The 27577-nt window shown below is 47.9% G+C and overlaps 3 protein-coding genes across 11 annotated transcripts in view; 1 reads left to right on the top strand and 2 right to left on the bottom strand.

Moving 5' to 3' along the window:
• Positions 1 to 3461, bottom strand: part of TULP3 (TUB like protein 3) — an 84426-nt gene extending 80965 nt beyond the window's left edge. The window contains exon 1 of the mRNA XM_038394808.2: positions 3219 to 3461. Within this exon, the coding sequence (XP_038250736.1) occupies positions 3219 to 3259 (41 nt within the window). The 5' untranslated portion in view covers positions 3260 to 3461. The remainder of the gene's footprint in view (positions 1 to 3218) is intronic.
• Positions 3462 to 3478: 17 nt separating this feature from the next.
• On the bottom strand, positions 3479 to 14087 carry RHNO1 (RAD9-HUS1-RAD1 interacting nuclear orphan 1). 6 transcript variants are annotated; one of them, XM_043514520.1, is made up of 4 exons: positions 13942 to 14086; positions 8434 to 8692; positions 4221 to 4706; positions 3479 to 4178 (listed from the first exon to the last, which is right to left on the bottom strand). In XM_043514520.1, the coding sequence occupies exons 2-4, from the start codon at positions 8599 to 8601 to the stop codon at positions 3996 to 3998; spliced, it is 837 nt and encodes a 278-aa protein (XP_043370455.1). In that variant the 5' UTR covers positions 8602 to 8692; positions 13942 to 14086; the 3' UTR covers positions 3479 to 3995. The 6 variants fall into 6 exon arrangements, with proteins under 6 accessions (XP_043370455.1, XP_043370450.1, XP_038250824.1 ...); XM_043514515.1 differs by lacking the exon at positions 13942 to 14086 and adding exons at positions 12801 to 12804; positions 13615 to 13629 and having other exon boundaries at positions 3479 to 4706; XM_038394896.2 differs by having other exon boundaries at positions 3479 to 4706; positions 13942 to 14087.
• FOXM1 (forkhead box M1) lies at positions 13442 to 24547 on the top strand. 4 transcript variants are annotated; one of them, XM_043514472.1, is made up of 9 exons: positions 13442 to 13668; positions 15903 to 16502; positions 17145 to 17293; positions 17517 to 17729; positions 18423 to 18551; positions 19203 to 19247; positions 20222 to 20297; positions 20850 to 21031; positions 21739 to 24547. In XM_043514472.1, the coding sequence occupies exons 1-9, from the start codon at positions 13536 to 13538 to the stop codon at positions 22798 to 22800; spliced, it is 2589 nt and encodes an 862-aa protein (XP_043370407.1). In that variant the 5' UTR covers positions 13442 to 13535; the 3' UTR covers positions 22801 to 24547. The 4 variants fall into 4 exon arrangements, with proteins under 4 accessions (XP_043370407.1, XP_043370399.1, XP_038250713.1 ...); XM_043514464.1 differs by having other exon boundaries at positions 20219 to 20297; XM_038394785.2 differs by lacking the exon at positions 13442 to 13668 and adding an exon at positions 13833 to 14294 and having other exon boundaries at positions 20219 to 20297.
• The last annotated feature ends 3030 nt before the right edge of the window (positions 24548 to 27577 follow it).

Here is a 27577-nt window from a genome sequence, read left to right as displayed (position 1 = left end):
ATGTGGACCAAGGGGATCCAGTGGATATAATGTATTTAGATTTTCAGAAAGCCTTTAACAAGGTCCCTCACCAAAGGCTCTCACACAAAGTAAGCTGCCACAGAAGAAGAGGGAAGGTGCTCTCATGGATTGATAACTGGTTAAAAGATAGGAAACAAAGGGTCGGCATAAATGGTCAGTTTTCAAAAGGAAGAGGGGTAAATAGTGGTGTCCCCCAAGGGGCTATTCTGGGACCAGTCCTAGTCAACATATTCATAAATGATCTGGAAAAAGGGGTAAACAGTGAGGTGGCAAAATTTGCAGATGATACAAAATTACTGAAGACAGTTAAGACCCAGGTAGACTGTGTAGAGCTACAAAAGGATCTTTCAAAACTGGGTGACTGGGCAACAAAATGGCAGATGAAATTTAATGTTGATAAATGCAAAGTAATGCACATTGGAAAGCATACTCCCAACTATACATATACAATGATGAGGTCTAAATTAGCTGTTACCACTCAAGAAAGAGACCTTGGAGTCAATGCGGATAGTTCTCTGAAAACATCCACTCAATGTGCTGCAGTAGTCAAAAAAGCAAACACAACGCTGGGAATAATTAAGAAAGGAATAGATAATAGGACAGAAAATATCACATTGCCTCTATATAAATCAATGGTACACCCACATCTTGAATACTCTGTGCACATGTGGTCGCCCCATCTCAAAAAAAGATATATTGGAATTGGAAAAGGTTCAGAAGAGGGCACCAAAAATGATTAGGGATTAGGCTTCCGTATTAGGAGAGATTGATAAAACTGGGACTTTTTATCTTGGAAAAGAGACGGCTAAGGGGAGATATGATTGAAGTCTATAAAATCATGGCTGGTGTAGAGGAAGTAGATAAGGAAGTGTTGTTTACTACTTCTCATAACACAAGAACTAGGGGTCATCAAATGAAATTAATAGGCAGCAGGTTTAAAACAAATAAAAGGAAGTATTTCTTCACACAACGCAGTCAACTTGTGGAACTCCTTGTCAGAGGCCAAGACTATAACAGGGTTCAAAAAACTACTAGATAAATTCATGGAGGATAGGTCCATCAATGGCAATTAGCCAGGGTGGGTAGGAATGGTGTCCCTAGCCTCCGTTTGCCAGAAGCTGGGAATGAGCGACAGGTGATGATTACCTATTCTGTTCATCCCCTCTGGGGCACCTGACACTGGCCACTGTCGGAGGACAGGATACTGGGCTAGATGGACCATTGGTCTGGCTCAGTAAGGCCATTCTTATGTTCTCCCCATAGATTTACTTCCCAGCAGAAAATGACAGGGAAGAAAAGGGAAGCTGCACTGGGGGGAGGGGCAGAGCTGGGGACGTCCATGCTCATAGTTTGGGGGGGTCAGGGGGCATTGTCCCCCAGAGGTGAGGCATGGGGGGTGGCATGCCACTGCCCCGTCCATTTCTGCTTTCCAGAGCTGCCTGGGTGAAGCAGGGTGCCACTCAGCTCCACTGACTCTGCAGCTTGACGTCACCTCCTGTGTCCTACTGCTGGCCATGCTCCCCTTCTGTGTGTGCTGGGAACCATCCTGTTTTCTGGACAAGGGGAGGGTATGTGGGGGCAGAGGAAATGGGAGAAGAGGGTGGGATGAAGAGGCAGTGAGGAAGGAAGGGGGTGGGATAGGGCGGGGGGAGGAGAATGTGGGAGTGAGGGGAGGTGGATAGGGTCAGGGGACAGTGTTAAGAGGAAGGGGGAGGAGATGGGAAACAGAAGGGGACTGGAGAGAGAAGCAGGAGCCTGGCATGCGGCATCCCCTCAGCAGCAGCTGGAGCTCCCCCATTAAGCAGACCCATTGAAAACCCACCCCACCAAGCCCTACTCCTCCAGCACCCAGACCCTGCATGTAATGCTCCCCCACCCCCGCTGAGTCCCATCCTCCTACATCCAGACTCCCCCCTGCAGCTGATCCCCAACCACCTTCACCTGGACCCCCCTGCAGAGTCCCATTGCCCCTGCACCTAGAACCCCACATCAAGCCTGTGCATCCAGATCCCCCCCGCATCCAGTTTGGTCTACACAGAACCTTCTCACTCAACACCAAGCTCCTCTACACTTGGATCATGCTGGCCTGAGGCTGCCTGCCCACAACTGGTCCACCTGGCACAGAGGGGCAAGGCCCCGGGCTGTTTCTGGGGCAGGTCTGGCCCGGCCCTTGTGCTATGTCAGGGTTGGGTGCAGCCTCACCACTGAGTTCCTGGGTCCAAGGGGGGGCTGCAGGGTGATCTTCCACCTCTGTGCAGCCAGCAGCCTGTGCTCCTCAGTCCTCACTGCCATGCAGGAGCCTCCACATTAAAAATTCTCCCCAATAAATAAAATATTGTGCACAGAACTTTTATTTTTTGGCATAGAATTCTCTCAGGAGTGCAGTATATTGCACCCCTTGTGCTAATTTAATTAAATTGATAAAATTAAAATGGAACAACCTTTATGTAGAGAGACAAGCCTTTTCTTAAAATTCCCCGCCACTGCAGCAACTGCAGGAACACTAGCGTAGTCTGGCTGCCTGACAGAGATATTTATCCACATCATCTAGACCTGTTGTGACAAAATTCAGGAAAAGAAGAGGATACGGGGGGTGGGGGCGGACGGGACAGGGACCTTAAAGTGCTGAGAATTTTTCAATTCATCTAGTATGTTTTAACCCCTCCCCTGTAAGTGCTCTCTTTGTACGTGAAGGGCTGAGCTGCACACTCTGCGATACTGAAAAATTGTACATCATAGTCAGGGACATCATCAACGTCAAGACATGAGTCTATTGCTTTTATACCCTAGGACTACAATTAACAGCCGAGATTAAACTACTGTAATGAACTAAAGCAAGCCAAGCCATTCCCGTGTGCAGTGAGTTTATTTGGTGCCCTGCACCGCGCTCTGTCCAGCCAGTGGCCCTGCCCGCCGGGAGAGGCCATTGCCCAGCCTGACGGGGTAGGTTTTCCGCACAAAGAAGGGGGAGGGGCAGGGAAACATTTAACGGGGATGCGATGGTAGCGTCTGCTGGGGCGGGAGGGGGTGTCCCGGTGCTGCTGGCCGGGACCGTCAGGGGCATCCACGACGGATACGCCCGGGGCGCCTCGCTCGGTACCAACAGGGAGCAAGAGCCCAGACACCAGACCCGCGAAACCCCGCTGACCGCCCCCCTCGAGCCACTCCGCCCGCGCACCTCCCTCCCCGGGTCTCACCTGCCCCCGCGGGGCCCGGCCCGGCTCCCCGCGCTCTCCATCCTCACCCCCGCCGTTGCTATGGGATCCTGGCCACTCGCGCTTAGCCCCGGCCGTCGCCGCAGCCCTTAGCAACCGCACCCGACACTGAGTCGCAGCGCCATTGGCCAAAGACGCAACACCAGGAGCGTTCATTGGCTGGTGCCTGGAAGGGGAGGGATAAATCCGCGCATGCCTGTTGCAGGGTGGTTGTGGCACTACCCCCTCTTGGCTCGTGCCGGGCACCCCGGTGGCTGCTGTGCAGCGGAGGCTCCGACGAGGCGGGGCTAGCTCAATGGCCGCGCGGGGCGGGGCAAACAGGGCTGGACCCAGAGGCGCCAGCGTGGGCTCACTCACCCCGGCTGGAGCAGGGTGCGAAAGGCGCATCCCACCCCTACAAAGAGAGCAGGGCCCAGGCGGGCGTGGGGAGGGTCTGGAAACCCAAGACGAGGTGCAGGGAGGAAGGACACGTCCGGGGCTGGGTACGGAAAGTCTCTTGGAGACTAGGAACCTCTCAGCCACGCCCCCACCCATCACGATCCAGTGGAGACTGATCTTCAGGCAGGCTGGCGGGGAGAGAGCAGCTCTCTGCAGCATCGAGCAGTCTTAGCCTACAGTATAAGTCCTGGTTCTTCTCTTTATCCTGTCACTGATCTCCCAACTAGGTTTAGCAATGCCCGTTGCTTTTAGAGCCAGCAAAGAGGGATTTCAGTTACTGTGCCCCTCAAGTCAAAGGCAGTCTGTCCTATTCCAAAGGGATCAGCACTGACTGGGATCAGCAGTTACAGTCTTCACTAGGATGTCACTTGGGCTCAGCATCCCCTTCTCCCTCAGGTATCTCATTAGGTGAGACCGTTTTCTCCATGTTACCTTCACTCCGTACTCATGCTCTGGGGTATCCTTGACCAGTACAGATGTTGGCTCAAAGCTCTCAGTGGTATCCTTGACCAGTACAGATGTTGGCTCAAAGCTCTCAGTGGTGTCAGCACAGAGATCAAGGCCACTATGTGGATTTGGAGAGAGGGTGTTCATCTGTGGTAAAGTACCATTGCATCCATAGCTTCTCACAGAGGGCAGCTCTGGAGTCCGTAGATCTGGTGGACTGAAAACATCTGGCTCAGCATCCTGATTAGGAAACTGAGAGGCCCCTTTTCCACAGCTCTGAGGCTTGCCCATTGAGGTACTGGGCTTTGCTGCAGTGCCCCTCTTTGGCTGGATATGGCATGTCTTTGCACAATTCCCGGGGTTACCACAAGAGTCTGAGTACCCTGTTGCTCCAGCATAGGAGTGTGCCTGTGGAACCTCAAACATTAAAGGAGGAACTTTGCAGACTGTGCGTTTCCGACACACTCCTCCCACATGGAGGAAACCACGACTATCATCCCAGTTCTGGAAGCTGCGGGCAACATGGTGCTGCTTCTGACATCTCTTGAAGCCTGTTGACACAGTGCTTTCAAACTGTGGAGATACCTGAGGGGCCAAACAGAGATGATAAAAAAATGTTTTCCTTCAGAGAGGGTGACTCATCATACTCCCTACTTCCTTCACAAGGCAACCACTATCTACCCTACTCCCCACCACTGCTGCATGTCTTTCTTGGTTTGAGAGCTGCCATTTTATTGCTTTCTTGGCAGGAAGTCCAATGTAATGACTGGAAAGGAAAATCACACTCACTCTCCAAATGAGTGAGAAAAATGGAAAACTCACATGTGCCTTAAAAGTACACTTCTACTCTGAAAAGTGACTATATATAAATGCACCTCCTTCCCTAGATATTTTCAAAGTCTTGTTTGCTTATTTCAGTGATAAACTAAATCAACTGCTATGTCAATCTCTTATCCTTGCAGAATCACAGTTCAAAGAGTGAGTCTGTTCCTTCCTGTGCACCAACAAAATTGTTTACAAAATTTCAATGAATTCCACCGAGTCTGTACTGGTTTCTCTAAGGGCAGAATTTGATTTGCAGGACCTTTATTACAGATGATGATGCATAAGTAGTAGAGAACCATCTAGATTCTTGGATCCCAGACTGAGGTTGCAAGACTGTCAGTGTCACACACACGTCTTACTGATAAAGTGATCCTATTTACATATTTATATTTGTGGCACTCCAGGACTTTCACTGCACTGTAGCCGTGTCCACATGGGATGTTAGCGCGCAGCAAGCTACTGAACTCTAAGATTATATTATAAAAGGTAAACAACTTTGTAAGTCTCCAGTCTCTGTCATGCATTCAAATCCTGAACATTTCCTAAGTCAAACAGAAAAAAATGGCTGTTTTTCGTTTATTAAAGTATTATGATAGAGATTTATTTATTCTCAAAAATGATTCCCACAGTTTTTCCTATTAGCTCCTTTTCATTACTGGGTTCTGATTGAAACTTTACGTTTCCTAATATATCTCACTTTCTCCTAGCACCGAGCGGAACCCAGAAACCTGGGTACTAGTTGTGATTGTTGTGGAGTTGCTGTGTAATCAAAGAATACTGATAGGTAACTGAGTTATTGAGAGACTTTATATTATATAAATATACTGTTTTAATTCAGTGGAGACTGAACAGGAAGCCAACACAGTGGCTCCCCAAATAAGAATATCCTGGCATACATCTGAAACAGGGAAAGCTATGACTTTGAGGATCGTATCCTGTCTCCAGTGAAGCTGCAAGCCTTGTTTTGTCAGGCTGGGAGTCTGGAGATCACAAGGATACCAAACAGTTAAAAGCCCTCTGAGGGGGAAGAAGTTGTCCGTTGCCAGAGGGTTGTCCAAGGAGACAAGCTGACAAAAAAGACTCTGCTGAGGAGTCTTTAGGAAGTTAAATCTACCAAGATTCCCATGTGAAAGACACCTGGACGTCCACACAGTCTGTTTATTATTTTAAGATCTATTTTCTTTGCAATGCTTTTGTTCAAAATAAATAATTTTAAAAGGTTGTTTGGTAACTGGATACCACTGACATTGGTCCCAGAGAGAGGAAACTGCAAGTACTGAACATAAGTAAGACGTGGTGAGGAAATCACAGTTGATACACAGGGGATGGCTACTCAGGGCCCAGTCTAAGAGTGGGCGATTCCATCTCAAGAGAGGTGATGGCTCAAGGTCTGAGACCTAAGCAGCAGTGCACTCAAAAGAGACCAGGAGAGGCCAGGGGTGCAGTTAGCCCGGTAACTGTGACACTACTTATTAACTGAATACTCCTCAGACGTATCCAGATAAGTTCATTGTACATTTGGAAATTTTCCATTGTTCCAGATACACACAGATTCTACCTCCTCTCAGCAACCGTTTTACTCACTGTTTCAGAACCCATACAGCTGACTGTCTGAAGCATGTTTAAAATGCTCTGCTTTAAAAAAAAAAAAAAAAAAATCAACGAAAAGAAATTTAAAATCTAACAGAGATAACTCCAGGTCTCTGGGGCTGGTGGAGTGTTTCATTCAAGTTTGAATCCTTGCTCCTTGGGGTTGCTTTGTTTAAAAGCTTTGAGACTTAAGTGTTATTATTTAGCAGAGCTGCCTGAGGTAATGGCTTCTGCAAAGACAGGCAGCTCCCACTGAGCAACTGCACGTTTGCTTAAAAAAAACCTGGTATGTCATGATAAAAGTATCCTCGGACTGACCAGAAACCTAATTGCCCCCTCAACAATATTTGGGTATGTTGGAAGAACTGTGTGGGGAAAAGCAGAGGATTAAACACATAAAAATGGAAAGGAGGGCAGGATTAAGGTACATAGCATATTTTTGAAGCAGTAACCTATCTAGATATTCACACTGTGCTCTTACCACAGTATCTGCCTGAAGCCTGCTTTATCACCCTGCATTGAATTTCTGGTAGGGAGAATCTATTTGCCAGTTTACTTGAGGATCAACATTTTCTTTTGATTGAAACCAAGTAATATCATGTTAACAAAATTTAACAGCAAAACAGAAATTTGAATTTTGTTATCAATAGAAACCTGGGTTTTTTTTGTTTTTTTTGTTGTTGTTTTTTTTAAAGAGTTCATTGTGGTGTTGACAACCCAGAAAAAGAGCATTGACCTAAATGAAGCATAACAGTAAAGCTGAGCAGTGTTGTCCAATCGAGTGAAATGCAAGACATCAACAAAATGCATGAGCAGTGAAAAGTGAACATGATTAATAAATACAATTATCTAAGCAGTGCCCCTTTATCATGTTGGAGAGGGGGTTATTGGTGTCTCAACTCGATAAGACAATTTTTCTAATCAGCTGCGTCTCTTGTTGTTCACTCTTGGTTTGTAGTCTATGTAGCACTGCTAAAACCTTTGAAAACAAACACATCCTTTCCCCACTTTCGCACCAGGCTTGATCTTCAAACAGACTCACACTGACCCCAGGCATGTACTAATTTGTTTCCAAGCAATACACTGGCATTTGGAGCAGACTGCATTTCTCACCAAGTGGCTGGCTAATGCAAGAAGCAACCCCTTGCTCCTTACCACACTGTATCTCTGGAAGTAGGCCTCGTCACCTTACATCAAGTACTCTGCCTTTCAACCATATACATTACAAAGCATAACATCCATTTTAACCCAACATTTAACTCCATCCCACAGAGACCGGAGATTCTCTGTTTATTTGTGTAAATGTGACCACAGAAATGCAAGCTATCAAAATTGAGATTATTAAAAAATGCATATTAAATAAGAGAACCACAGTTCAGATGCAGGCTCTATTTTGTATCATAGTTGAACAGGAAGGTGTCACATTTAGTTGCTGGAGGGTTGAGAGCTATACCACCAATTTGAAATAGTTGCTGTATTTTAAATACCAAATCCAATACAGAATAAAACTAAAAAGTAAGTATTCTACTTTCCATTTCCAAGGTTTTCAGTTACTGTAAAAACCAAAAAGAATCTCCCTCACATATGGATCCCAACCTTTTCATGCCACCATGCTAGTTTACAAGACAGGGAACTCTGTTTTACCAGCTGGCAGCCACCATATCCCATTCAGATGTGAGCACTCCAATCTGCAATTCAACTTGGGCTGCTCGTGACTGCAAGACTGGGATTTCAAGCAACCCAAACACCATAACCACCTAGAGGACACAAAAATGAATAAGGGGGTGTTTGCTATACATGCCCAAGATCCAGTCCAAACAGCTCTTTGTTAAGATACGCAGAAGAATGCTGAGAACAATTGCTGTAAGAAACTAAAGGGAACGAAATTTGTACCTACCCATGAGATAGAGGCATTCTGGTCTAGAGGTTTGGTAGAAACATGTCTTGGGTTCTCAGCCAAAGGCAGCGGAGATCCATAGTGATGCGTAGGCCCCTCTCTTGGGGTTTCAAGGAACTGCAGTTGTGCCTTGTGGGCCTGGCGGATGCATTTCTTCTTTGGAGGCATCAAAAGGTGTGAGAAAGTCACTAAGAAACCTCATGATGCCTGGTGGAGCCAGTTAGGGGAAGAGGAAAGAGATGACAAACTGCACCCAAATCTGCAGAAAGCAAACAGGGATGTGAAACCATCATATAAATCTGGCAACATTTTTTTTTAAAGGGAAAACACTTCTGATCAGTCTCAAAGTTCTCAGAAAAAAAATTCTAATACAATTTCGAAATATACATGTTTTATAGTATATATACACACACAAAGCCATAGACCCACTGAGGACACAATCATCAGAGCTTTCTGGCTGCTATAACAAGATATAGTCTGTAGTGCACACCTCTCCACATAGACTTATTTTATTAGGGCATCCTCTTCACTGTGAATACATCCAGCACCACCTTGCTGTTGGGAAGAGCTTCACTAAACAAAATCAGCAGCATGGAACTGACAATTCCTGCCAAATTCACTGCTGCAAGGAGATCTGTATAGTGAATTAAACTAAACAGAATCTTGTTAGTTTACTGATTGCAAAGGTCTGAGCAACAGTAGAGGTGCTGTAGCTGTATCTACAGACTCCAGAAGATGACACTGCATTTGGTTACATTTACACTTTGTTCACGTTTAGTTGATTTACTTTGCAACCATAAGGAGTAAAAGACTTCTTTAAATTAAAGTTTAAATGTAGTTGAAACATGTCGTAGGCCCCCCACTGTTGTCAAGGAAATCATCCTCCCCCCCCAATGGCAACACAACACAACATTTTTCATTGGAACACCAAACACATCCATATTTTAATTATAACTTGTAATGTGGGTTGCTCCTGAAAACCTCAGACAGAACTGGGGCTTCATATGCTGGATACTGTACAAGACAGTCCTTGCCCCCAAAGAGTTTACAATCTAGTTTAAGTCAGGACGCAAGTAAGCTTTTCAAAATTAATAGGAGGGAGAATGAAGGCAACTGTAATAAGAATGAGTGTTTAAATAAACTGGCTATATTCTAATTGCCTTCTATGACGAGATAACTGGCTCTGTGGATGAGGGGAAAGCAATGGACGTGTTATTCCTTGACTTTAGCAAAGCTTTTGACACGGTCTCCCACAGTATTCTTGCCAGCAAGTTAAAGTAGTATGGGCTGGATGAATGGACTATAAGGTGGACAGAAAGTGGGCTTGATTGTTGGGCTCAACGGGTAGTGATCAATGGCTCCACATCTAGTTGGCAGCCGGTATCAAGTAGAGTGCCCTAAGGGTCGGTTCTGGGGCCGGTTTTGTTCAACATCTTCATTAATGATCTGGAGGATGGTGTGGATTGCACCCTCAGCAAGTTTGCAGATGACATTAAACTGGGAGGAGAGGTAGATACGCTGGAGGGTAGGGATAGGATACAGAGGGACCTACACAAATTAGAGGATTGGGCCAAAAGAAATCTGATGAGGTTCAACAAGGACAAGTGCAGAGTCCTGTACTTAGGATGGAAGAATCCCATGCACCGCTACAGACTAGGGACTGAATGGCTAGGCAGCAGTTCTGCAGAAAAGGACCTAGGAGTTACAGTGGACAAGAACCTGGATATGAGTCAACAGTGTGTCCTTGTTGCCAAGAAGGCCAATGGCATTTAGGGCTCTATAAGTAGGGGCATTGCCAGCAGATTGAGGGACGTGATCGTTCCCCTCTATTCGACATTGATGAGGCCTCATCTGGAGTAGCGTGTCCAGTTTTGGGCTCCACACTACAAGAAGGATGTGAAAAAATTGGAAAGCGTCCAGCGGAGGGCAACAAAAATGATCAGGGGACTGAAGCACATGACTTAAGAGGAGAGGCTGAGGGAACTGGGATTGTTTTGTCTGCGGAAGAGAAGAATGAGGGAGGATTTGATAGCTGCTTTCAACTACCTGAAAGGGGGTTCCAAAGAGGATGGATCTAGACTGTTCTCAGTGGTAGCAGATGACAGAACGAGGAGTAATGGTCTCAAGTTGCAGTGGGGGAGGTTTAGGTTGGATATTAGGAAAAACTTTTTCACTAGGAGGGTGGCGAAACACTGAAATGTGTTACCTAGGGAGGTGGTGGAATCTCCTTCCTTAGAGGTTCTCAAGGTCAGGCTTGACAAAGCCCTGGCTGGGATGATTTAGTTGGGGATTGGTCCTGCTATGAGCAGGGGGTTGGACTAGATGATCTCCTGAGGTCCCTTCCAACCCTGATAGTCTATGATTCTATTCCTCACATGATGGTTCCAAGTCAGCTATTTTTAAAGAACTGTTATACATTTCTTTAAAAATATATGAATTAGAACCAGCAAGTGATACATGAAGCCAGCTATATCAGAGATTCACAGAATTAAAGAAATGTAGGGCTAGAAGGGACCTCAAGAAGTTATCAACTCTAACCCCTGATGATGAAGCAGGGCCAAATAAACCCTAGTCCAGTGGTCTCCAAACTTTTTACACCCAAGATCACTTTTTGAATTTAAGGGCAATCCAGGATCTAACCCGCCCCTTTCCCAAGGCCCTGCTCCACTCACTCCATCCCCCTCCCCCCGTCACTTGCTCTCCCCCACCCTCACTCATTTTCACCGGGCTGTGGTAGGGACTCTGGGTGGGAGTTTGGGTGCAGGAGCACAATCAATCACCATCCTCTTTATAGCAGCCGTTGACATATTTGAAGACTTATCAGGTTCCCCCATCAAGTCATCTTTTTTCAAAAACTAAACATGCCTCCCCTCCCCTTTTTTAAATCTTTCCTCATAGGTCAGGTTTTCTACACCTTTTACCATTATTGTTCCTCTCTTCTGGACTCTCTCCAATTTGTTCACAACTTTCCAAAATTGTGGTGCCTAGAACTGGACAAAATACTCAAGCTGAGGCCTCACCAATGCTGAGCAAAGTGGGACAATTACCTCCCATGACTTACATATGACACTCTTGTTGAAAGACCCCAGAATATTAGCCTTTTTCCACAGCTGCATCACATTGTAGACTCATATTCAATTTGTGATCCACTGTAACCTTCAGCTCCTTTTCAGCAGTAATACCACCTAGCCAATTATTCCCCATTTTGTAGTGCTGCATTTGATTTTTCCTTTCTAAGCAAAATATTTCACACTTGTCTTAATTGTATTTCATCTTGGAGAATTCAGACCAATTCTACAATTAGTCAAGATTGTTTTAAATTCTAATCCTGTCCTCCAGAGTGCTTGCAACCCCTCCCAGCATGGGGTCATCTGCCAGTTTTACAAGCCTACTCTCAACTCCATTAGCCAAGTCATTAATGAAAATATTCAATAGCATTAGACTCAATTCATATCCCCATGGGACCCCCCCTAGAGATACCTTCCCAGCTTGACAGCAAACCATGGATAACTATTCTTTGGTTGCAAGGCTGCACTCATTTATGCACTCTATCTTATAATAATCTCATCTAGACTACATTTCCCTAGTTTGCTTATCAGAATGTCACGTGGGACTAAAATGAAGATATATCACATCTATAGCTTCCTCCCTATCCACTATACCAGTAACCCTGTCAAAGAAAAAAGTGAAGTTGGTTTGGCATGATTTGTTCTTGACAAATCCATGCTGGCTAGTCCTTATAACCCTATTATCCACCACATGCTTACAAATGGATTGCTTAATAAGTTTGTTCTGGTATCTTTTCAGGTATTGAAATTAGACTGATGGGTTTATAATTCCCCAAGTCCTCTTTTTTTAAAAAAAATGGGTATTGTTTGCCCTTTTCCAATCCTCTGGGACTTTCCCTGGCCTCCAGGAATTCTCAAAGATAACTACTAACCATTCGGAGATTGGTTCAGCTAATGCCTTAAATACCATAAAATGAATACAACTTGCCAACCTGAATACATCTATCTTATCTAAATATTCTTTAACCTGTTCTTTTCTTATTTTGGCTTGCATTCCTTCCCCCTTGTCTTTAATATTAATTACATTGGGTATCTGATCACCATTAACCTATCTGGTAAAGACTGATGCAAACTGAGCAATAAACACATCAACTTTCTTAACGTTCAGTTATTAGCTCTCCTTCCCTCCTAAGTAAAAAACCTATAGTTTCCTTTGTCTTTCTCTTACTGTATTTAAAGATCCACTTTGCCTTTGATGACCCTTGCTGGGGTGCGTGTATATACTTATATAGCCAGCTACTTTATACTCCCCCCCAGTACTAGCTAGATACACACAAGCTGACGAGTAGGGATTGCTACCCAGCTCCACTCCATCCCGAGCCCCAGCTCTGCTCCCCTTACCCTTGTCCGCACCCCTGCCAAGCCGCAGCCCCACCGGCTTAGGGGAAGGGGTGGACAGGGGCAAGAGGTGGGGGTGCAACCCCGCAAAGTTTGGGGACCACTGTTCTACATACACACACACACACACATTATATGCACACACACAAGCCAGTGCTCTCTCTCCCCCCATGCCAGGGATGAGCAAACTTTTTGGCCCGAGGGCCACATCTGGGTATGGACATTGTATGGCAGGCCATGAATGCTCACAAAATTGGGGGTTGGGATGTGGGAGGGGTGAGGGCTGTGGCTGGGGGAGTGGGCTCTGGGGTGGGGCTGGGAATAAGGGGTTGTGGGTGCAGGAGAGTGCTCCGGGCTGAGACTAAGGGATTTGGAGGGCAGGAGGGGGATCAGGGCTAGGGCATGGGTGATGGTCAGGGCTGGAGGCTCCAGGCAGCGCTTATCTCAAGCAGCTCATGGAAGCAGCAGCATGTCCCCCCCCACCGGCTCCTATGTGGTGGCTCTGTGGGCTGCCCTATCCACAGCTGTCGTGGTTCCCGGCCAATGGGAGCTGCAGGGGCATGGCTCGGGGCAGGGGCAATGTGCTCCTATGCCTAGGAGCCACACGGAGCCAGTGCACGCCCAGAGCGGGACAAGCCCCAGACTCCGCTCCCCAGCGGGAGCTTCAGAGCCGGCTTAAAACGTCTGAAGGGTCGGATGTGGCCCCCGGGCCGTAGTTTGCCCACCCCGCCCCGCCCCGCCAGTAACCAGTGGGCTCTTCTCGCACAGCAACCACCGGGCACTGACTACGCACAATACACAGCCCAGAGGCTCAGCAGGGCACGCAGAGGTTACTCAGCCATCATCGCTCGTTGGACGGGTCCTCGGCCTGGCTGGGGGTTTGGGGCGGGGTCGGGGGGGGCAGCGCAGGCACCGGGGTCACACAGCAGCTCCAGCGGGAGAGAGGGCGGCGCGAGGCGGGCAAAGGCGCGCGGGGGCCAGGGGAGAGGCACGAGCCAGCCCGCGGGGAGGGGCAGAGCTGGAGCCCCCCACTCGGAGGAGGGGAAGTGGGCAGGGCTCTGCCCCGCGACCAGCGGCCCCCGCGTCCGCCCAGCCCGGGCACCTCAGGAAGGCCGCTGCGCCGCGCGGAGAGGGAGAGAACCGGCCTCGCGTCCCGTCCGGCTCCGGCTCCGGCTCCTGCCGGGGTCACCAGTGTGTCGCCACCAGCCGGCGCGGCCGCTCATTGGCCGGTGGCGGCCCCGGATAGAACGCTCGGCCCCCCCGACCCGACCTCCATTGGCCCCCTCCCCGCACGTGACGCCAACGGGCCGCCGGGCGCCAAATTCAAACCGCGAAACGAAAGGAACCGAACTGCCTCTGGGGGCCGAGAGCAGCCGCGGAGCCCGGCGGCGCCGGGTCCCTGCGGGGAGGCAGCGGGGCGCGCGACACCCCCCCCCCCGCGCCCCCGACACCGGGGTGAGAGTGGGGCTGGGAGGGGCCGAAGGGCCAGGCCGGGGGGCGGGCGGGCGGGCGGGCGGGCAGGCAGGAGGAAGGGGCTTTGCTGTGGGGGCTGGGAGGGGAGTTATTGGGACCAGGGAAGGAAAAGGGGATCGGTGGGGTTTGTGGTGGCAAGGAGGGTATTTGCGGGGGGAGAAGACATGGTGAAGAGGGTGTAAGGCTGGAGAGGAACCTGGGGCCGGCGGATGCAGGCCTCTGGGGAACAAGGGTGGGGGAGCAGGGACGGGGGAACGGGATGGGCGTGGGGTGGGGTGGGGGAAGGGACGGCGAGAATTCCCATTGTAGGCATGGCCCTGCCGTGTTCCTTCCCGCACCGCACACAGCCAGGAGGCTGCAAGGCCTTTCTCAGTGGTGTCCAGGGCATCCTAGGAAGCCGCTTCCTCCCACAGAGCGCTCTGGGCAACCTGCGGGGTTGTCATCACTCTCTTGCGCTCTCTGAGGGGGATGGTTCTGACCCTAGCCCCGTGGCGCACTCTCTGCGTGACCCTGCGGGCGCGGGGGGGTTGCCATAACCTCACAGAGGGGTCTCGAAGTGACAGCTAGGACAGTAGTCCTAACCTGTGTAGCATGTGGAGAATACCTGTTGGCGAGCCTCTCTGAGCATCTCTAACTGCTAGGTAGAGGCCGGGGTTGGATGTGTCGCTTGCCTCTATCATGTAGGAAGGGGACTAGTTTATTTTTCTGTCAGTTTTGGTTTTGCCCTTTTATGACAATACAAACGACCCTCTCTGAGAATTTTGTGACGCTAACAGGCTGGATCGGCTCCCATGATGTGAAATCCTCTCCATTTTAGTTAATGCTTAATCTACCATGCATAATATGCATAGTGCAAGCACTGTCATTCCACAGAAGATTTCCTGTGCAAGAGCTAAGCTCCACTCGCCACAACTCCCATATCTGCAACTGGTGTTCATATAAGGGCAACCGATTATCTTTTCTCCAAATCACTATTACTGGTCTGGCCATTTATCCCCCCCAGTTCTAAATTTTAAAATTATTTACCATCCATAAAGTCCAGATTAGGAAGTTTATTGTGCCATTTGAGGATGATTAATTTAGTTCTGCACAGTGCTAAGGGAAGTGCCTGGCTTCTTTAATGCATCTATTTCAAGCTTCCATGGGTTAAAACCCTCCTAATTTATGGTGTTTTAAGCAGTTGACCATCTATTAAACAGATATGATAACACTAACCTCACGGGTGTGGTTTGAGATCGTCAGTTATCATGCAAATTATTTAATTGGTGCTGGTAATTTGTGTGGGGTTTTCATGAGGGTGTGTGTCGATAAATAAGGAAGAAAGGAAGTGCTGGCTGTTTTTCCAACCGTCTGTTCTTCCTTTCCCTGGCATGGATGTAGTATGCAATTCTTCCCTATGGGCATAGGGACTGTCACCTAGTCACAAGACAGGTGGTGAGGAATCTTCCACCCCTGGGACTACTACTCTATGGAGTGGAAAGCCCCTCATACACCAGCTGATTGCGTACCTGGCATGAGAGACAATCGATTCCTTTCCTATATGTTCCAGGCCCACATCTCCTCTTTCATGCTCTGTCTTATGTTTTGCAGGGTCTGTTCTTGTAGTCTTCAATGGAGAGCGACTGTACAGACCAACGATGAGGACCAGCCCTCGCAGGCCCCTAATTCTCAAGAGACGAAAACTGTCCCTCCCGGATGGCAATGCATCCAACTCTCCAGCAAGAGATGAACCGGATGGGGAGAGTAAAGGAGCCCCCAAGCAGGAGCACAGCAGAGGGGACAAACCCAGGGACAGAGTGGAGTGTGTCACCCAGAAATTCCCAGCAGGAATAAAGATCATTAATCACCCTACCATGCTCAACACCCAGGTGGTGATCATCCCTCCTGATGCTGACATCCAGAGTATCATTGAGGCTCTGACAGCCAAGGGGAAAGAATGTGGCAGCAATGGGCCCAACAAGTTCATTCTTATCAGCAGTGGGGGCAGCTCTTGCCCCACAGGCTCAGCAGCAACTCAGCAGAAGCTCCAATCAAAGGATGAGACGAGCACAGCAACAAAGGGGACCAGAGCAGCAGATTGTCAGGGTGGAGAGAAGAACATCGAACAAAACCCTGACAAAACTGTGAAAAGGGCAGTACTGTGGCCTCCACAAGTCAATTCCATGGGAGGACAAGAACAGGAAGGAAACAGTACGTAGGCTGTTCCCTTCTGTTGGCCTCTTAAGTGCAATGAGAGGTGGGTGGGTATGGGAGGCCTGTGCCTTGCTCAATATGGAAGAGTTCAGTGGTGAAAAATGTGAAATTTTAAGCAGCCCACCTGGTTAGTATATTAGCCTTCTACATATGGTGATAGAGATTCAAATACTGAATCCAAGTCAAAATCAGTGATCTTAGGGCATGGTGTTTCCCATAGAGTTTGTAAGGGTGTGTTACAGGTTAAGACTTTGGTACACTGACAGAATGGGAGGTGAGGGGGGTCAGAACTGCAGGAGCAAAGGGTTTTGCTGCCTGGAACAAAGATGTTTAGTTTGTTGGCTAGTAAAGGTCTGGGGACATTTTTTAAGCACTGCGCTCAGCACTCACTCTGGGCCAGGGCAGATGGAGGTTCAGATCCAATTTGGGATTTTTAGGTTTGGAGCCTTTCCAGCAATTGGGCTGATTCACAGCTAAATCAGGAGCTCTGGCTAGATCCACAACAAGCTTTAGCCTCTTGTGCCTCTATCTCGAGATGGGGAACTTGGGCCCATTTTTGAGATCTGGCTGGGGCCTCTCTTTGGGTATCTGGGATGGCAGCAGGTGAATGAGCAGGGCTCTTGGTTTGTTTCCCTGCAGGCAGTGGAGAGGCAACAAGCAGCGCGTTGGATAACAGTCTGACTAACATCCAATGGCTAGGGAAGATGAGTTCTGATGGGCTGGGCCCCTGTACTGTGAAACAAGAGATGGAGAAGGAGAACCAGACACCTGTGCAGGAGAGGATCAAGGTAAGGAGGGAGATGGTGGGGTACATAATAGAGTAAACCTCTGGAAACTGAAGACAGGAATGTGGGTGAGAACACTCAAAGAGAGCAGACATGACACAATCTGGGTAACCTGAGCCTCCACTAAGTTGATCTGTGCAGCAGAATCCTCAGGCTAAGAGGAACTTCCTTGGAACTTTCCTAGGCTCCTTCAACTTTCACACTGTTTCCTCCTTTTTTCTTCCAGACTGAAGAAGACTCCATTGCTGCTACTGCTACCGCTACCTCCTCCTCCTTGTGGCAGGACTCGATATCAGAACGGCCCCCCTACTCCTACATGGCCATGATCCAGTTTGCCATCAACAGCACCGAGAAGAAGCGCATGACCCTGAAGGATATCTATACCTGGATTGAGGACCATTTCCCTTATTTTAAATATGTGGCCAAGCCAGGCTGGAAGGTAACATGTTCTGTTGAGGATGCATCTGACTCTACTCCTAGGTGTGGGCAACAGAGTTTTAGGGCTTGTCTATACTTCCAGCTAAATCAGCACTGCTGCAATCTATGCAGCGGTATCAATTTAGCAGATCTGGTGAAGTTGATGGCAGAGTGCTCTCCCGTTGAGATTTGTACTCACCTTCCCGCCTCTTGGGGAGGTGAAGTCAGCAGTAGACACTGCTGTAGGTCGAACATAGTTACATAGCATAACTTAAGTTGATTTACAGCATTAGTATAGACCAGCCCTCACACTAGGGGGCTGCTTGCTTGGAGAATTGCTTTTTTTTTTTTTTTTTTTTTTTTCTTCCCTTCATCCAAAGGAACAAGCAGCCTGTGAAACAGGATGGAAAATAGTTTCAAACTAAGAGCCCTCTTCAATTCTTGATGTTCCCTTTTCCATCTCAAACACGCTAGCATCCTCTCTCAATTCCTCTCAGGCAGGGGAGAGGGCTGGCTGGGGTTACTGGGCAGGAAGCTAGAATATCTTTGGTGGGGGCACTAAGGGACTTTAGTGATGGGGATATAACTGTGTACCAGGTGAGCATGAAGGGGTGAGGTCTGCCAGAGGGGCATTCCCCTGCCTGGGTTGTAGTGTCTTGGGGTCCTACCTATGCTTAGTTATCAAAAACATTTAAGATCTTTCCTCTCCACCTAGAACTCCATTCGACACAACCTATCACTTCACGATATGTTTGTCCGGGAGACGTCTGCCAATGGTAAAATCTCCTTCTGGACGATCCACCCTGATGCCAATCGCTATCTGACGCTGGACCAAGTGTTCAAGGTGAGTGGCTCCTGGGAAGGAAAACAGGTAGCCTTCCCAATTCTGGAGTGCCAGGACATCTGACAGCATCTGATTTCAACAGGGAGGTGAAGCCCTCTTGGCATGTGGCCTCATTCCAACTTCTAGAGAACAAAGTCACTATTAATTTTACAAGTAGCGGGTTCCCTGTTTTGAAGTGGGAGGTAGCCTGGATGGGCTGGAGCACCTTTGATGCAACAGGGCTGTCCAGGTGCAGTGTAGCAATGTGAATAGTGAAAGGTAGAATAAGCTTTCAACCAGCTGCTTTCCAAAGGACTGACGCAAACTCACATGGTAGCTAATGGAAAGACTCCCATTGACTTAAATGAGAGTTGGGTTGGGCCTTTAATGCACTGCATAGTTGTGTTTGACCAGCCATGCAGGCAGAATTGCCTTGTGTCACCTGGGGGATGTGGAAGGGGTCCCTTTGTGAAAGGAATGGAGACCTTCTCTTGCCGCAATGATTTTCAGAGCAGGCAGGGTGAACACTTCCTGCGTTTTCTCCCTGGTGGGTGGGCAGCTGGAAGTTCCTACTTGGGAGCTTTGTGCAAGGGTTAATGTCCCATACTTTTTCCCCCTTTGGTTGGTAACTTCCTCTTATTTTTCTCCCTCCTGATGCCTTGCTGCCACCAGCCACTGGATGCGGGGTCACCAACATCGCCTGAGTACTCTGAATCAGTAAGACTTTCCCTCTGGCTCGGGGCTTGGGCTACTTTTCCTTTTGCCAGTGATTGCAGAAAAGGACAGGATGCTTGGGGAGGGGGAATGAGTCACCGCAGCTGCCAGTCCAATAGCTCCTTGCACACGTTTTTGGGGAAGGAGGCATGCCTGATATAATGGAGGGACAAGTTTCTAACTGCTGCTGAAAATGCACTAGCTGGTGAAGACCCAATAATGATGGATGGATATTTGCAGAAGCATATAACAGCTGCATGCGCATATCTATAGGCGCAGTGAGGTGCCGGCAGCTGCATATTGGCATGAAATGTGTCTCCAGAGAACAAACCCAGCCAGAAGTTTCAGGTACAACCCCCCCTGGCAGCAGCCCCTCTCCTTTCTGGGCTGTGGCTTCAGGAAGGGCAAAATCTCTGTGCACTCCTTTCTTCTCCCTAGAAGCACCATGACTCTTGGCAAGATGGAAGTTGGTGCTGCCTCCTTCACCTCCAGCAGTGTAGTGATAACAGATGTGCAAGCAGCTAGCCAGACTTGTCTCCATTTCCTTTCCACCCCCATCCCTCTTTCCACCTGCTTAGATCTTCAATTCCTCTTTTGCTCTGCTGTTCCACTTGAGCATTTTGGGCTATGGTTTGTATGAAAGACGCTACACGCTGTAAAGCTGTACTGTTCACCTTTCCTCAGGCAGAGAGGACACCAAAATCAGGTCATTTCTCCTGCAGCAGAGACCACAACTGGAGAAGCTCTGTCATGCCAGCTCACCCTCCACAAGGCTTTTGTGTGGCAGCTGGCAGAGGGATGTCATGGGCATGCAATGGCAGGTGGCACACAGTCTCAGGGTGGTAATGGTTGCTCTCTCGGCACTAGCTCAGCACAGGCCTTTGGATCCACGTTCCTAAGCGAGGCAGTCGAACAGAGATGGTTCTTCTCTTTAACTCTCTTTTCTCCTCTTTCTTATCCCCCAATGACCATAGCAGCAAAAACGATACATTCCAGAACTCCAGAAGAACACAGGGGGCAACAGCAGCAACAAAACTGAGCCACAAAATGCACGTGAGTGTGTGCATCTGTCTTGGACAGAAAGACAGCCAGTCCCCTAACCAGGGTGATGGGCGCTTGATCCCGAACTGCCATTCCCAGCCTGTAGGAAAAGAAATGGAAATTGCTGTCCAGCATTGCCTGCTCGCAGGCTTGCCACGGCCGCTCCTGTCTGACAGGTTTGGAGCTGAGGGCAGGGCTGCTGCATCTGAGAGAAGACGTCTGGGGGTGGCGGGGGAGACCTGATACAGGGGCCGGTGTTCAAAGGGAGTAGGAGCCGAGCTCTGTGGGGAGCAGTATCCCAACCCAAGACACCTTGAGTTGGGGGTGCTTGTTCACCGGAGCTCCTGGGTTCTGCTGGGTTTCAGCTCAGGACTTGCATCCCCATAACTATGCAGAAAAGGCAGGGGCGGGTGAGCCCCTCCTTGGAATTAGTTGGTTATCTTCTGGGATTGAGAATGGTTCAAGCTCCCCATCTCTTGATTGTCTAGTGCCTGGCTTGTGGTGGTGGGGATGAGGAGGCTCTCCAGAGCAAGATGCTAGCTGATCCAGTCTCTTCCCTTCCAGGCCGAAAGATGAAGCCTTTGCTTCCTCGTGTCAGCTCCTACCTGGTTCCAATCCAGTTTCCTGTGAGCCAACCTCTCATCCTGCAGTCCTCCCTGAAGGTGCCTCAGCCCATGGCCCAGGGAGCCTCCCTCAGTGGCTCAGAGTCTATCCGGAGCAGCAAGCGTGTACGCATTGCTCCAAAGGTTAGTGTTTCTGCTAGCTTTGGGCTTCTGTGGTGCCAGTCTCCCCTGCTCTCCACAGGGTTTTTTTGCCCACTCTCCCTACTGCTGTCAAACGTCCATGCTTGCAGTGGTGGGACTGGAGCTGGCTGGTGCTGGGCTGCACCTGCCTTCCATCCCCCATTCCTAAGGTGACTGTTCTCCTCTAGTTGTCTTGTCATTGGTAGGCTGCTTTTTAGTTCACGCAGGGATTCTCCTCTGAGTGTGAACCGACAACAGACAGGAGCAACATGGATTCTCTCCTTTTTTCAAGCCTTCATTCAGTTCCTAATGGAACTACATTGCTCTCTTGACCCATTCTGGTCTCCCTTTACATTTTGAAGAGTGTGGTTTTTGCCTCTTTCAGAAGCACCCAGCCCTCCTCACTACCTGCATCCCCCAACCACAACACTCCTTAGGTTCACAGCGCCTCCCCAGAAATACTGCTCTCTAGGGACACCATCTGGTGGTGCTGTGCCAAGATCCACCCAGTGCGCTTTGCTGGCTCCTCTCTAGCTAATCATATTATTGCCACTGACTTCAGCAATGCGCCTTCCTTTCCCCTCCGCCTGATCCCAAAGCTCTACTGCCCCCTCCTTCCTGCTGCATTTCCTGCCTTGTGATTTTTCTTTTCTCTAGACCCCTGCTTACTCACTAGTGTGTCATTCCTCACTTCTGTGCTTCCCGTGTAGGTGTTGCCATCCACTGAAGAGCCATCCTCATTCTTGCCCACAAGTCCTATGAAGGAGAAGAGTCACTGTGATGAAAGGCCGTCCGCATTTGCCCCAACCCAATCTGTAAAGGAGAACAACTCCCAGCCCGGTGAAGCGCCAGCCTCTTTCCCTGCAGACCTGTGTATAAAGGAGGAGAAGGAGGACTGCTGTCCTGACAAATGGCTGCCCTCATTCCCCCCAGTCTTGTCTATAAAGGAGGAACCAGTGCAGTCTGATGAAGAGCCAGGCCTGTTGCTCCCAGTACCATGTGTGAAGCGGGAGAAACACTTCACTGTGCTGAAGTCCCCGCCCCGGGGCGTATCTGACACAGTGATTATAAAGAGGCGGAAGACAGGCAGGTCCAGAAGGAAACAGCACCTAGTGCTGCCTTGCTCAGAAGAGCCAGTCCTGGTTCTGCCAGAGAGCAGTGGCTCTGACTCTTTCAGGCTGACGTTGGACCTTCCTTTCCTGCAGGAAACCCAGTCTCTGGAGCTCAGCTGCTCCCAGGAGGAGGGTGGTCCCTTTAAAACACCAGTCAAGGAGATGTTCTGCAAGCTGCCAGTTTCCTCCACCCCGAGCAAAGTCCCAACTGCTACTCCACCAATGGGGGCCCCTGACTCCTGGAGACTTGCACCCATTGCTAAGGAAAGCAGTGAGCTGGACTTCAGCCCTGTGAGAACCCCTCAGGTGCCATTCACATCCCTCCAAGAGAACTTGGACTTGCTGGGCTTCAACAGCACTCCCCTTAAAAACTCCTTGTTTGACTCCCCTCAACAGCTTCTCCAAACAGAGTCCAATGACATGGTTTCCGGGCCCCTCACGAGCTCTCCTGATTCCAATCCTGAATCCACCAAGCAATCATCACTGGAATTGCCAGCCTCAGGACTTCCTGAGAACCAGTCTCTCATGGAGGGCCTGGTTCTGGACACCATGAACAACAGCCTGAGCAAAATCCTGCTGGATATCAGCTTTTCTGGCCTAGAGGATGACATCCTGGGGCAAGAGATGAGCTGGTCTCAGTTTATTCCTGAACTGAGATAGGCTGTGTTTGGCTTATTCCCAAGCTGTAATGTACACTGGGCTCTACTAAGACTTGCTTAGATGGGATATGCAGGGACCCATAATGTAGTTTTGACTTATTCCCATTGGGAATACTGGGCTGTGCTGAGATCTGCTTGGCTGGAAAACAGACAGGCCCATTGGCTGCTATGAGCTCGCTTATGAGCTGCAATAAATATTGGTCTGGGACAGGCTGGGGCTTATTTGCTGGTCTTGCCTCAGGCCTGAGTAAGTGGAGAAACAGAGTCCCTTGCGAAAAAGTGTAAGGGAAGGTTTCCAAGTGGGTGCTGAATCACCCTGCCATCCAAAGGGTTGGAGGCTATGAGGATAGGCCCCTCCAAAGTACATCTACTGGAGGGAGGAAAGTCCCAAGCCCTTCCTGGCTCTGTCCTCAACAACTCCCTCGTACAAGTCCCTTCCTTTCGCTCTGCTCCACTTTCCTGAGATGTCTTGCCTGTCATGACTTTGTAAATATTGTACATTCCTTAAATTAGCTTTTAATTATAAATGTCACTTTATTCTTTTAGAACTTTTGTGGGCATAGAAATGGGTGGTAAAGGGCTTGATTTGAAGCATTGTCCCTGTCTCTTCCCCCTGAACCAGGTTGAATGCCTAAAGATGCCATTTTTGGTGGTCTTTCACTTCAGAAACACATTGGCATAGGACACTCTGAGTGTTGTCGGGGCAGAGGTTGAAAGATCACCCCTCCGCAAGTGTGTGTCTATTCCGATTGAAGTGGTTGAAAGGAATTGTAAGATGGATGTTAAAATCTTCACTTAAAAATATGCAGTCTCTTGAAACTCACTTGTGTATCTTCCACTGCAGTGTGTAATGGGGCAGCTGGTGTCAGTCCTCCGGAGTTTATGTAATAAGAAGGAATGTGCCCTGGAAGGACTTTAGATGGGGCCTCTGTTCAAAAACAAAATAAGACACAGACATACCTCAACCAAACTGTTTCCATTTCCTGTGTATAAACTGGGGGTGGGATCGCTGGGCCACATGTTGCCGTTGCTGCTTTCAAGGGTCAGAGCCAGCACTGCTATTCTAACTTTCTTTCTTGGTGCGAGTGCTTTTTAACAATTCACTCAAGGTAGACAATGCAATGAGGAGTTAATTTCCATTGCCTAATATTCATGCTCTAGGACTATGACTCAGTTTTGAAAGCAAGCCCTAGACTAATTCAGGAGGTATGTGGGGTAGAAAAGAACTGTGGGCGGAAGGGAAAGAATGAAGAGTCGGGTTCCATCCTGCCAATGTTTGGGGAAATCCCACAATTGTGGGAGATTCCTAGGATCTGTTCTTGTAGCTGTCCTGAGCTGAAGACCCAGACAGTAAGCTGCTGCTCTTAGCTCTTTTCCTCCTCAGCTTTGACAACTCCAGGATCATGATTTCATACAGTCACCATTCCCCACTTCTCCCCATCTTAAATGCAGCTTAGCTTTAGGGGCCAAGGGGAACAAAAACATATTTTTTTCAAAAATAGAAGGGTGAGATGGAAAAAAAGGAACAAGCAAGGGACGAAAGGAAAGCAGCAAATAGCCAGGAAAGAAGGGAGACGGTGGCAACTGTGTCCACCCATGGAGCAGGGAGACCATCCATCAGTGTATCACATGTAGGAGTGCCAGTAAAAGAGTAGGAATCACTTGGCTAGCACCAAGCCACTGTTTGGAATTCTAACCAAAGCATGTTTAATAGAAAATTTTAATACTGGATCTGAGCCTTGCTTCAGTGTATTGTTTCTGATAGGTTAGTATCAGATGCTTTAGAGTAAAGTGCAAGAAACACCACACTGGACAATTAAAAAATATGCCCACAGGAGAAGCACTCTTATACAATTAGATGTTATCCATATGAATGTCTAATCTTTTTTCTGAATCCTGCTAAGCTGTTGGCTTCAATGACATCCTGTATCACTGAGTTCCAGAGATTAACACGGGGGGGGGATAACTTCTTGAAATTTTTTTTTCTGTTTTACATAGCGTTTGATAACCTTCCCCCACCTCCCCCTTTATTCCTGAAATCTAATTTTGGGAGATAGAGCTGCAAGGGCTCTGTAGCCTTACCAATAAAACAAGGGGAGGATGGGAGACTAGTATTTTTATTAAGGTGGAATCATACTAGGGAAATCTTAGATTAGACCATAAAGCCCCACTGGTTAGCACCAGCCTTTGCACTTAGAGGGACACAAATCTCAGGAATTTCTAACAATACTTGGTAGTATCCTTCCAACCACAAAGGCTGGTGCTAGCCAGTGGGACTTTAGGGTCCATTCTAAGCTTTCCCTAGCATGATTCCACCTTCATAACACCATTTCCCACTCATCCCTTTGTTTTATTGGAAAGGAGACAAAACCCTTGCAGCTCCATCAGATACCATTCTCAGAATTTTGTCTATGGCTTCAGAGAATAGAGTGCTGAGTGTGACCCAGTCCTACCCATCTTAATTAGTGTACTAATGATTTATGAACTGTACGGTTTTTCTTCCACAAGGGAAAATTATAGAAAGTAAATATGAAAGATATTAGGTTCCAGGTTGTCGATGTCCTTGGGGCCAATGCAGGCCTGTTTCCTCAATTGTGGTTTCTGTAGTCTAGTTAATCTTATCTCCAACCATGTGGCTTCCATCATTTCCATTAGGAAGATCAGTGGAAGATGAATAGTTCACATGGTTAGGGCATTTTCCCTGCTAAGATGTTTGGGGTCCCCCAGCCTGCTAGTTAAGTATATCTCCCCGTCTTTAGAAAACTAATTCTACACAAGTTTTGAGTATCCCCCCTCCACTTGAAACTTAAAAGTCCATATTTACCTATATACCTTTTCAAATATTCCAGTTATGCTCTTTCATGCCTCTTCGTTAGTGGTCATTTGCCTAAGACCTACATATTTAGATTTGAATCCTTCCTCAGATGTCACTCCCGAACTCTATATAATCATGTTTGTTGCTGTTTTCTGATTCCCCTCCATCTACCCTGTCCAGAATAGAATATGCCACGTGTGATCACACTGATGTTATTCCCCTCCACCCCCACACTCCATGATGTGATATCTACAAATACAGCCTAAAAGCATATCTGTGTGCATGCTCCCTTTTGGCATACACCAAAGGGGAATTATACCAGGTGCAGCAGCTTCTGTTTGCTAATGCACATTCAAATAGAAAATGCAAAAATGAAAAGGAGATGCAATCACCTCCCACTGGTTTCAGAGCAAAAATGCAACAGTTCACTAGTTAGTTCACACTGAAATACTAAATGGAAGAGTTAAGTTCTGATGGGTCTAAGTAGAAAGGCACAAGACCTAAAGGTGAGATTTTTCAAAAGCAATGTAGTGCTTGCCTAAAGGGAGTTTAGCCATTAACTGCAATGGGAGTAGCGTTAGACCAATGCTAAGTGCTTTTGAAAATCTCAGTCTGTATGGGCAGCAAAGAGCTAAGCATATAAGAAGCCTGTCAGAGAGCTGTGTTCTAATGGACTGAGCATGTGGCTGAGAAGCAGCAGACTTGAGTTCTATTCCCATTTATTTTCACCTGTCTGCCTCAGAGATTTTAAAGCCAGACGGGACCCTTTTGATCATTTAGTTTTACCTGTATTTCATGAGCCAGAGAATTTCACCAAATAGTTCCTGCTTCAAGTCCATAACTTCTGGGTGAGCCTCAAGTTTCCTCATCTCTAAGGAGGAGATAAACTTGTCTCTAGAGTGCTTTGAGGTGATGAAAGTGCTACTTAGCTGCTAGGTATTGTTACTCTGAAACTGAAAAATATTCAGAGGGCTCTCTTCCTTTTAGTTTACCTGCAAATGTCCTTTCAAGATTCCTTAGTTCAAATGCTATTACTTCAGCCCCAGCTGAAGTCATAGTTCTCTGTACATGACATCATAAGTGGCTGCTGTGGAAATTGATCAAAGGCCCAGAGATAGATAGGAAAATGAGAGCGTGGAGCTAAATCCTAGGTCTGCACAGGGGGAACAAGGCATGGAAGGAAGAGAGAGGGAGCAGGAGTGAGGCCTGCAGAGGAGTTGAGCAGCCACTCATTGTTTTTCTCTTTTGAATATTTTTAACCTTTGTCATTCTTTCAGCCTTTGCAGCATTTTGTTTTTGTTTAAATGAAACCCCACCATCTGCAGTTCTGGAGCTGGGCTTGTAATATGCCTGAAGGAGGACTTTAGAATGTCTGTCAAAATTATGACCTAGGCATCATTATCTATCTGCAAATCCCAAAAGGTAAATGTCTGTGGGGAAAGTTTGAACTGTGCTCTATTGCCATCAGCTTTATAGAAAATCAGTGGGTAAGTATGACTGTACTATAGTCGCTATAACAACAAGTAGATACACAAATGCCACACAGAGCTAGAGCTCTGCAGATTTCCTTAAATGGGAAATGGGCTGTGTCTGTGAGAAGAGAGTCACCTCAAAGCCCTTTGGGATGCCCAAGAAGGTGAGATCTTTGTGCCCAGTTTGCCTGGGGAAAATGTTCCATGAAAAGAAACAGTAACTTCTCCAAGTGTCTGAAAGGATGCTTATGACAAGACAGTCTCTTTATAGTCAGCAAATATTACTTTTGTTCCTGAAGTTCTTCCTTTATGGAAGAGACCTATTGATCTGAGAGAATGGCCTTTCCATATCTGGGGACCTAATTCTGTACTGAATTCCACATGGACAGAGATCTCGTTTTCTTTTGCACTTCAGAGGCTTAAGTCCAATTTTTCTACAACCCTATGTGTATCATCCCTATTCCATGACAGATCATGTTTCCTGAAGGGTT

This window comes from Dermochelys coriacea, chromosome 1 (assembly GCF_009764565.3).
Source record: "Dermochelys coriacea isolate rDerCor1 chromosome 1, rDerCor1.pri.v4, whole genome shotgun sequence".
Lineage (NCBI taxonomy): Eukaryota > Metazoa > Chordata > Testudines > Dermochelyidae > Dermochelys > Dermochelys coriacea.
Note: the sequence above shows the minus strand (reverse complement) of the source record. Positions and strands in the feature narration are given on the sequence as shown.

Excerpts from the sequence above, each read along its gene's own strand:
- RHNO1 (XM_038394896.2), bottom strand. The coding sequence starts at position 8,601 with ATGCCTCCAAAGAAGAAATGCATCCGCCAGGCCCACAAGGCACAACTG. Across the intron at positions 4,707-8,433 it reads AGAATGCCTCTATCTCATGG|GTATCTCCACAGTTTGAAAG; the intron begins GTAGGTACAAAT and ends TTGGCCCCTCAG.
- FOXM1 (XM_043514464.1), top strand. The coding sequence starts at position 13,536 with ATGTGGCCCCCGGGCCGTAGTTTGCCCACCCCGCCCCGCCCCGCCAGT. Across the intron at positions 13,669-15,902 it reads GCTCAGCAGGGCACGCAGAG|GGTCTGTTCTTGTAGTCTTC; the intron begins GTTACTCAGCCA and ends TATGTTTTGCAG. Across the intron at positions 17,294-17,516 it reads CTGTGCAGGAGAGGATCAAG|ACTGAAGAAGACTCCATTGC; the intron begins GTAAGGAGGGAG and ends TTTTTCTTCCAG.